Raw genomic sequence first — 11,027 nt, 5'->3', positions numbered from 1 at the left:
ATGCGATGACATTTGCAAAGTGTTCCATGCAATTTAAGACTATAAAAGGTCTTTTTCTTATTGTCATCATTACTTCCAAGGCAGACTCCTGCTGCAGCAGCAGTCCAGGTCCTTCTTCCCCAAGAACAGCCCTCCATTTCTCCCACCATTTTCCAGACCAAGATGTGCCTCCTCTCTTTCTCTTTCTGGAGGACCAAGAAAGTCGGTGCTGAGGGGTGGTCTGAGCCCATCCCCTGCTCCGCACTCCGTTTTCTCTACAACACACAACATGCCTTTGGACTTTCTCCTTCTCTGAGATGAGCCTTAATGGAAGCCTGGCTGGGGGAGGTCTGGAATGGGTGCTGCTTTGCTCAGCCTTTCCTGGCTCAGAGGCTTCCCAGCAGCTCAGCCTGGCAGCCCTTCCCAGAGGAATCGGCTCTTTGCTCTCTGCTGTGATTAGACCGGATTCTGCTTACTATGGCAGGAGGGGAAGCCCTGGCAGGAGCTGCTGTGAGCTGTTGGGACCCTCTGAGTGACTGTGGAAGGGAAACGCCCTGGAGGGGTCTGGCACCACCTGCCCAGGGAGTTCTATAAACAATGAATGTTGAAACTCAGGAGAAGCAGTCAGATCCAACTATTAAGATATAGGAGGGGACAGTTGGGGGGCTTTGGGCAGTGAGTGTGTACACTGAACGGGTCCCTGTGGATATTCACAAACATGGCCAATGGTTAGGCCTGTCCCACAGCAGTGCTGGGCTTCGTCCTCTGGCTGGGCGCTGCTGATGGACAGGAATGGATCGTCCCCAGAGCTGGAGCCCGAGAAGCACTCAGGGGTCCCAGCGCCCTTTTCTCCATCTCCATCGCTCTTGACCCACATGACATTCAGGGGGCTTTTCCTGGGCTCTGCTGAAAGCACTGAATACTGTAGGTGCTGTGCTGAGTGCCCAGGCTGCAGGTGGGTCTATCTGTGCTCCCCAGGGATGCAGAAGGAAGCTGAGGACTTCCGGTTAAGATGGCGGCTTAGAGAAAGCTAAAGCTCAGATCTCCGGAAAACCCTTCCCGACCGATCTCAAACTATAAGCTCCTAAGGCGCCGAAATTCAAAACGATCAACAGCACAGACCCTGGGAACCCTCCTCCTGGACCTGGACCCGGTTCAAAAGGTACGGCTCCCCTCAAAAGCCAGAACCCGAGATCACTTGGACCTCAGGGGTAGGAGTGCAGAGTCCAAGGCTCCCGGAAGCCGCAGCCCGGCCGGGCTCAGAGAGCAGAACCCTCAGGGCCTTCTACCCGAGTCCCGGTGAAAGTTACTGCCTGGGGCTTCCGCTGCAGAGAGCTGGTCTAAACAACAGCAACCCTCAGGGCGGGCAAGACAGCCTCACGGGCTGGATCCTGCTATCCAAGTCTCAGTGAAAGTCCTTGCCCTCGGAGCTTGGGAAAGCTGCAGCCCATCCCCCTGCAGGCCGACGAAACAGCCTCACGGCCAGCGATTCTGAAGGCAACTTCCGGAAAGCGAGCGGGGGGTGAGGTGGGGGGGGGAGTGTGGCCTCGTGGTCCGACCCTTCCATTCCAGTTCCAGTGAGGCATATTCAGTTTAACCCAGGGAAAGCTCATAGAACCATCTGCCCAGGACTAAAGCCTCTGATCACCAGACAGAGATAAGAAAAGCTAATCCTCCACATTCAGAGATGGCAAACTCCACAGAAGCACAGAAGCCCCAAAATACCAAGAAAAATAAGAAGAAAGGGGCGACTTTGGACACATTCTATGGAGCCAAAATACAAAATACAGAGCAGATAGAAGAAGATATACAAGAAAATTCTCCAAAATCTTCCAAAGGAAATAGAAAATCTCCACAAACCCATAAAGAATTTGAATCAGAAATGACCAAAAAGATGGAAGCCCTCTGGGAGGAAAAGTGGGAAATAATGCAAAAGAAATTCATGCATCTACAAAACCAGTTTGACCAAACTGTAAAAGAAAACCAGGCTTTAAAGCAAGAACTAATAAAGCAAAGCCAAAACACCAAGAAATTAGAAGAGAACATAAAATATCTCACCGACAAGGTGATAGATCTGGAAAATAGAGGGAGAAGAGAAAATTTAAGAATAATTGGACTCCCAGAAATAAACACCAAACTGGACATGGTGATACAAGATATAATCAAAGAAAATTGCCCAGAGATTCTAGAACAAGGGGGCAATACAGCCACTGACAGAGCTCACAGAACACCTTCTACACTAAACCCCCAAAAGACAACTCCCAGGAATGTAATTGCCAAATTCCAAAGCTATCAAACAAAAGAAAAAATCCTACAGGAAGCCAGAAAAAGACAATTTAGATATGAAGGAATACCAATCAGGGTCACACAAGACCTTGCAAGTTCTACTCTGAATGATCGTAAGGCATGGAACATGATCTTCAGAAAGGCAAGAGAGCTGGGTCTCCAACCAAGAATCAGCTACCCAGCAAAACTGACTATATACTTCCAAGGGAAAGTATGGGCATTCAACAAAATAGAAGACTTCCAACTCTTTGCAAAGAAAAGACCAGAGCTCTGTGGAAAGTTTGATACCGAAAATCAAAGAGCAAGGAATACCTGAAAAGGTAAATATTAAGGAAAGGGGAAAAATGTTATCTTCTTCTTTTACTCAAACTCTCTTCTATAAGGACTACATTTATATCAATCTATGTATACTAACATATGGGGAAAATGTAATGTATAAATAGGGGGTAAAGAAAGACCAAATAGAATAATGGTTCTCACACAAAGATTCACATGGGAAGGGGAGGGGAAGAAAACTCCTATAAGAAGGAGAGGAAGAGAGGGGGGGGGGTTACTTAAACCTCAATCTCAGGGAAATCAACTCTGAGAGGGAAAAACATCCAGATCCATTGGGATCTTGAATTCTATCTTACCCAACAAGGGTAAGGAGAAGGGAAAATCAAGGGGGGGAAGGGGAGAGGGAGAACAAAAAGGGAGGGAAAGAGAGGGGAGAGGGGGAGGGAAGAAAAAGGGAGGGACTAAAAAGGGAAACATCAAGGGAGGGGACAAGGGGCACTGATTCAAAGTAAATCACTGGACTAAAAGGTAGAGCCGAAGAAGAAAAGGATATAATTAGGGAAGGCAATCAAAATACCAGGGAGTCCACAAACGACAATCATAACTTTGAACGTGAATGGGATGAACTCACCCATAAAACGTAGACGAATAGCAGAATGGATTAGAATCCAAAACCCTACCATATGTTGTCTTCAAGAAACACACATGAGGCGGGTTGACACCCACAAGATCAGAATTAAAGGATGGAGTAAGACCTTCTGGGCCTCAACTGATAGAAAGAAGGCAGGAGTGGTAATCATGATATCTGATAAAGCCAATGCAAAAATAGACCTGATCAAAAGGGATAGGGAAGGTAATTATATTTTGTTAAAAGGGACTCTAGACAACGAGGAAATATCATTAATCAACATGTATGCACCAAATAATATAGCACCCAAATTTCTAATGGAGAAACTAGGCGAATTGAAGGAAGAAATAGACAATAAAACCATACTAGTGGGAGACTTAAACCAACCATTATCAAATTTAGATAAATCAAATCAAAAAATAAATAAGAAAGAGGTAAAAGAAGTGAATGAAATCTTAGAAAAATTAGAATTAATAGACATATGGAGAAAAATAAATAGGGATAAAAAGGAATACACCTTCTTCTCAGCACCACATGGCACATTCACAAAAATTGACCATACATTAGGTCACAGAAACATAGCACACAAATGCAGAAAAGCTGAAATAATGAATGCAGCCTTCTCAGATCACAAGGCAATAAAAATAATGATTAGTAATGGTACATGGAAAACCAAATCTAAAACCAATTGGAAATTAAACAATATGATACTCCAAAACCGTTTAGTTAAAGAAGAAATCATAGAAACAATTAATAACTTCATCGAGGAAAATGACAATGGCGAAACATCCTTTCAAACCTTTTGGGATGCAGCCAAAGCAGTAATCAGAGGCAAATTCATATCCCTGAAAGCTTATATTAACAAACAAGGGAGAGCAGAGATCAATCAATTGGAAATGCAATTGAAAAAACTCGAAAGCGATCAAATTAAAAACCCCCAGCAGAAAACCAAATTAGAAATCCTAAAAATTAAGGGAGAAATTAATAAAATCGAAAGTGATAGAACTATTGATTTAATAAATAAGACAAGAAGCTGGTACTTTGAAAAAACAAACAAAATAAACAAAGTACTGGTCAATCTAATTAAAAAAAGGAAGAAAGAAAAGCAAATTCACAGCATTAAAGATGAAAAGGGGGACAGCACCTCCAATGAGGAGGAAATTAAGGCAATCATTAGAAATTACTTTGCCCAATTATATGGCAACAAATACACCAATTTAGGAGAAATGGATGAATATATACAAAAATACAAACTGCCTAGACTAACAGAAGAGGAAATAGAATTCCTAAACAATCCCATATCAGAAATTGAAATCCAACAAGCCATCAAAGAACTTCCTAAGAAAAAATCCCCAGGGCCTGATGGATTCACCAGTGAATTCTATCAAACATTCAGAGAACAGTTAATCCCAATACTATACAAACTATTTGACATAATAAGCAAAGAGGGAGTTCTACCAAACTCCTTTTACGACACAAACATGGTACTGATTCCAAAACCAGGCAGGTCAAAAACAGAGAAAGAAAACTATAGGCCAATCTCCCTAATGAATATAGATGCAAAAATCTTAAATAGGATACTAGCAAAAAGACTCCAGCAAGTGATCAGAAGGATCATTCACCATGATCAAGTAGGATTCATACCAGGGATGCAGGGCTGGTTCAACATTAGGAAAACCATCCACATAATTGACCACATCAACAAGCAAACCAACAAGAACCACATGATTATCTCAATAGATGCAGAAAAAGCCTTTGATAAAATACAAAACCCATTCCTACTAAAAACACTAGAAAGCATAGGAATAGAAGGGTCATTCCTAAAAATAATAAACAGTATATATCTAAAACCAACTGCTAATATCATCTGCAATGGGGATAAACTAGATGCATTCCCAATAAGATCAGGAGTGAAACAAGGATGCCCATTATCACCCGTACTATTTGACATTGTACTAGAAACACTAGCAGTAGCAATTAGAGAAGATAAAGAAATTGAAGGCATCAAAATAGGCAAGGAGGAGACCAAGTTATCACTCTTTGCGGATGACATGATGGTCTACTTAAAGAATCCTAGAGATTCAACCAAAAAGCTAAGTGAAATAATCAACAACTTTAGCAAAGTTGCAGGATACAAAATAAACCCACATAAATCATCAGCTTTTCTATATATCTCCAACACAGCTCAGCAGCAAGAACTAGAAAGAGAAATCCCATTCAAAATCACCTTAGACAAAATGAAATACCTAGGAATCTACCTCCCAAGACAAACACAGGAACTATATGAACACAACTACAAAACACTCGCCACACAACTAAAACTAGACCTGAACAAATGGAAAAACATTAACTGCTCATGGATAGGACGAGCCAATATAATAAAAATGACCATCCTACCCAAACTTATTTATCTATTTAGTGCCATACCCATTGAACTACCAAAATACTTCTTCACTGATTTAGAAAAAACCATAACAAAGTTCATTTGGAAGAACAAAAGATCAAGGATATCCAGGGAAATAATGAAAAAAAACACATATGATGGGGGCCCTGCAGTCCCTGACCTAAAACTATATTACAAAGCAGCAGTCATCAAAACAATTTGGGACTGGCTAAGAAACAGAAAGGAAGATCAGTGGAATAGACTGGGGGAAAGCGACCTCAGCAAGACAGTATACGATAAACCCAAAGATCCCAGCTTTTGGGACAAAAATCCACTATTCGATAAAAACTGCTGGGAAAATTGGAAGACAGTGTGGGAGAGACTAGGAATAGATCAACACCTCACACCCTACACCAAGATAAATTCAAAATGGGTGAGTGACTTAAACATAAAGAAGGAAACCATAAGTAAATTGGGTAAACACAGAATAGTATACATGTCAGACCTTTGGGAGGGGAAAGGCTTTAAAACCAAGCAAGATATAGAAAGAATCACAAAATGTAAAATAAATAATTTTGACTACATCAAACTAAAAAGCTTTTGTACAAACAAAACCAATATAACTAAAATCAGAAGGGAAACAACAAATTGGGAAAAAATCTTCATAGAAACCTCTGACAAAGGTTTAATTACTCATATTTATAATGAGCTAAATCAATTGTACAAAAAATCAAGCCATTCTCCAATTGATAAATGGGCAAGGGAAATGGATAGGCAGTTCTCAGATAAAGAAATCAAAACTATTAACAAGCACATGAAGAAGTGTTCTACATCTCTTATAATCAGAGAGATGCAAATCAAAACAACTCTGAGGTATCACCTCACACCTAGCAGATTGGCTAACATTACAGCAAAGGAAAGTAATGAATGCTGGAGGGGATGTGGCAAAGTGGGGACATTAATTCATTGCTGGTGGAGTTGTGAACTGATCCAACCATTCTGGAGGGCAATTTGGAACTATGCCCAAAGGGCGACAAAAGAATATCTACCCTTTGACCCAGCCATAGCACTGCTGGGTCTGTACCTCAAAGAGATAATGGACACAAAGACTTGTACAAAAATATTCATAGCTGCGCTCTTTGTGGTGGCCCAAAACTGGAAAACGAGGGGATGCCCATCAATTGGGGAATGGCTGAACAAACTGTGGTATATGTTGGTGATGGAATACTATTGTGCTAAAAGGAATAATAAAGTGGAGAAGTTCCATGGAGACTGGAACAACCTCCAGGAAGTGATGCAGAGCGAGAGGAGCAGAACCAGGAGAACATTGTACACAGAGACTAATACACTGTGGTATAATCGAACGTAATGGACTTCTCCATTAATGGCGGTGTAATGTCCCTGAACAACTTGCAGGGATCCAGGAGAAAAAAACACTATTCATAAGCAAAGGATAAACTATGGGAGTGGAAACACCGAGGAAAAGCAACTGCCTGAATACAGAGGTTGAGGGGACATGACAGAGGAGAGACTCTAAATGAACACTCTAATGCAAATATTATCAACAAAGCAATGGGTTCAAATCAAGAAAACATCTAATGCCCAGTGGACTTACGCATCAGCTATGGGGGGTGGGGGGGAGGAAAAGAAAATGATCTTTAACGAATAATGCTTAGAAATGATCAAATAAAATATATTAAAAAAAAACAGAAGCCTCATTCATGACAGACTTGTAACAAAACCTCAGGAGCCCCCCAGGTCCCTGCTGGCTGCTCTGTTCACCCCAAAGCCAGAGCCTTCCCTTGATCTACAGCTTTCGGCTCCCGGAGCCTCCCTCGTGCTTTATCCCCCTCCCTGGGCTGGGCCTGGCCCTCCCCACACTCAGCCCCAGACAGGGATCCCCGCCTGGCCCTCACTTGCATGGCTGGATCAAGGCAGTAAAAGCAATGATCTACACAAGCACTCCCAAAGGTTCCCCCCCAACGACTTCCAAGTAGAGGCTCCAAAGGAAAGCTGGAGGGCCGGAACCCTGGGAAGGACGATGTGAAATCCCAAAGACGTCTTCGGGAGAGCTCTGAGGTCTGCCACACCGGCGTGAAGGTGGAGCTCAGGCCAGCCCAAGTGAGCCCAGCAGGTGAGCCGCAGGGGCCCCTCAATCAGCAGCAGCAGCTTCAAGAGAAGGTCGGGGAGTCTGATGACTGATCTGGGGATGGCAGGGGCTCCTCTGCTGGCACTGAGTGCAGGACTGATGCACCGTCCATGGGAGGATTGGGGTCAGAACCGCGGGGAAGGACAAGCACCAGCAGAGCAGAGCTCTTGGCATCAGGGGAGCTCGAACCCCAGTCACAGTTCCAAGGCAGAAAAGAGGGCTTCCTCGGGCTCTGGTCCAGCAGCCCTGACCACTGGGCTGCTCTTGGGGGGCTGAGGGAGCTGCAGAGGATTTCACTCTAATGGGCTTCCTTTCATTTCTGTTTCTAAATCCTTTCACTAGGATTCACCACATTCCTCTATATTGGATCATCCACTGTCATTGCTGTAGTTTGGAAAGCTTCATCCCTAAAGCGTGGGCGGTCTGGATGCTTGGTCTTTGGCTGTGGGGTGAAGGGCCAAAGTGGCCATCATTGTGGCCCTTCTAGTCCTTCTCTCAATGGCCTTGTGGTTAAATTCAGAGGGAGCAGAGGCTGGAAACAGAATGTTATGTCTGGCATTGTTTAAAAGAATTTGGGAGCTTCCTTTGTGGAATAAATAGGTCTATATTAATCCCGGACAACTCAGTGGCTGGGTGGGTTGAGTGCTAGGCTTAGAGTCAGGAAAATCAAGTTCAAATCTAGCTTCAGATACTTACTTGATGTGTGACCCTGGATAAGTCACATAACCTATATTTGCCTCAGTTCCTCATCTGTAAAAATGAACTGGAGAAGGAAATGGCAAAGCACTCTGGGGTCCTTGGCAAGAAACCCCCAAATGGTGTCACAAAGAGTCATCCATGAGGACCCCTCCTTCCTCTTCTCTTCCTCCTCCCCTGGAGCTGGTCGCCAGAGAGAACTGAGTCAGAACACTCTGACGCTTCCCTCAACTGCCTAATGCCTTGTGTATACCACTGTCTACCCTGCCTTAGCCAAGGGAACCACGGGGTGTGTAATGACCGAAATGGTCCAATGTGCCAGTGAAATGGCCGAGGTAGAGCTCCACGCCAACATCTCTTTGTGAGAGAGATCTGGCTCCCTTCGGCCTCCATCAGCCATCAGACTCCAGCGAACAAATTGTGCCGCCTGCAAGTCCCAGACAGGCCAGACGGGGCAGCACCAAATACAAATTCTCCTTCGTGATCTCAAGCCAGCAAAAGTCCGCCCAGCTTCATTGGCTGATGGTCACAGGGGCATGGGACAGCCCAACGGGGCCTCCCCAGCCCTACTGGCCCTCAGCTCACCTAGAGGCTGATCCCACCCATTGCTGGCAAGCAGAGGGCAGTGACACAGTCTGAGAACTTGCCACAGAGGTTTATGGCAACCCTTCGGGGGCACAGAGATGGATGAGCCAAAGTGAAGGTCTTTGGCTCAGGCTCCCGGGGACGCTTCCTCATCAAACACATGGGATGAGCTGTAGTTAGGACATTCGTGCTCATAAGCCGACAAGTTGAAAGTCTAACGTGAGAAACAATCTATTGAGCAGTTGAACCTCCCCTGGTGACTCCTCATTATTTTAGGGATCGGGATTGGGTTCTGATCCTTCACTGACAAACGTATATCAATGCATCTTAATACCGAAGCAATGATCTCTCCTCCTCTGCGAATCCCCTGAACCTTATAGTATAGATTCGGAATCAGCATTGGGGGGGTGGTGATCTCTCGGTGACCGAGAATGACGATTGTCTTTGCGCAGTTTCACCTACGGTGTGCCCTCATGTGGCTTTGGAGTCCACAGGCTGAGGCGCACAGTGTGTGGCACACGGAGCCTGGGACGCCCGTTGTGACGGGAGGGGCGGTTGTGGCCTGGTGTGGGCGTTCACGCGCAGTGGCAAGACAGAGACAGAGACAGAGACAGAGAGAGACAGAGAGAGAGAGAAGAGAAGAGAAAGAGAGACAGAGACACAGAGGGGGGGGGTTAGAGGGGAGAGGGAAGGAGGGACAGAGGGAGAAAGAAAGACAGAGGGGGAGATATACAGAGAGAGGGGAGACAGAGGGATGAAAGGAGGGAGAGAGGGAGGAAGAGAGAGAGAAGAGAAAGAGAGGGGAGAGAGACAGACAGAAAAGGGGGCACAGAGAGACAAAAAGGGACAGAGAGAGAGAGAGAGACAGAGGGAGGGAGGGAGAGAGAGAGAGGGTGATGAAGACAGAGAAAGTGATACAGAGCCAGTCCTGACCGGCTCCTGGCAGTTGAGTGGGTGGGTAAGTGGGGCCAGGCATGAAGCTGGGCCTGCGCTGGGTGGGAGGTTTTTGTCCCACTTCCTCACTGAATGCATCACTGTGTAGAAGCATAGCTACCACCAGAGTAGTAATCTGACTGGCAGTAATAATCGGCCTCATCCTCGGGCTCGACATTGCTGATGGACAGGAATCGGTTCGTCCCAGATCCGGAGCCAGAGAAGCGCTCAGGGATCCCGTCGCCCCTGCCTGTACCTCCACTGCTGCCGACATACAGGAGGTACCGAGGGGCCTTTCCTGGGCTCTGCTGGTGCCAACCAACACGATAACCACTGGACGCACTGCTCAGGGTGCAGGAGAGTCTGGCCGAGCTCCCCAGGGCTGCAGACACAGAGGGAGGCTGAGTCACCACAGCCTGGGAGAGGGAGCCTGCAAACAGAGAGACTCATTAATGACCCTGAACAAGGAGGAAGCCAGAAGGTGCTTTGAGATCCTCCTGAGAGGCAAGAACAGAGAGGGAGGAGGAGGCCAAAGGGGAGGTCTGGGATGGTCCTGACCTGAGCAGAAGGAGAGCAGTGAGAGACAGACAAGAGGCCAGGCCATGGTGAGAGGACCCGAGAGCTCAGCTTCAAAGAGCTCCCAGCTGAGTCTGGCCTCTCTCAGCTCCCTCTTATTCTCTCCTGGTTACCCCGTGATGGTGGCTGATGGGCAGGTGGGGATTGATGCAAATCTGGGCCTGCTCCAGCCTCCTCTAGACCCCACCTGCATCCTCTCTCAGGGTCCCGGGGGAGGCAGCCCTTCATGCAGGGGAGTTGTTGGAGTCACTTGTTCCAGCCCAGCTGAGACGTCACCCAGGGGGGATCACAGGGCTCAGAGCAGCCACAGGCACAGCCAGCTGGGCTCACCCCTCCCCCAACACCTCCAGGCTCCCCAGGCCCTCCCTGCCTGCCCATGACAGCCCCACAGTGTCCCCTGCTGGCTAAATGGCAAACATCCAGGTCACAAGGAGGCAGAGCTCAGAGCCTCCAGGAAGAGGAAGGTCTCTGCTGCCTCTTCTGTTCATCCCACCCAAAGGTGGAGCCTCCCTTGAGCCCCAGCCTGAGGCACCCAG

The 11,027-nt window shown here is 46.3% G+C and overlaps 1 gene segment (V, D, J or C); it reads right to left on the bottom strand.

Moving 5' to 3' along the window:
• Positions 1-10,013: 10,013 nt before the first annotated feature.
• LOC100619602 (immunoglobulin lambda variable 4-69-like) lies at positions 10,014-10,769 on the bottom strand. The segment is given in 2 exon segments: positions 10,014-10,345; positions 10,474-10,769. Coding segments are annotated over 2 exon segments (378 nt in total).
• Positions 10,770-11,027: the final 258 nt, after the last annotated feature.

The sequence above is a fragment of the Monodelphis domestica genome, chromosome 3 (assembly GCF_027887165.1).
Source record: "Monodelphis domestica isolate mMonDom1 chromosome 3, mMonDom1.pri, whole genome shotgun sequence".
Classification (NCBI taxonomy): domain Eukaryota; kingdom Metazoa; phylum Chordata; class Mammalia; order Didelphimorphia; family Didelphidae; genus Monodelphis; species Monodelphis domestica.
The sequence above is the reverse complement of the archived record's forward strand: the minus strand, read 5'-3'. Positions and strand labels throughout refer to the sequence as shown.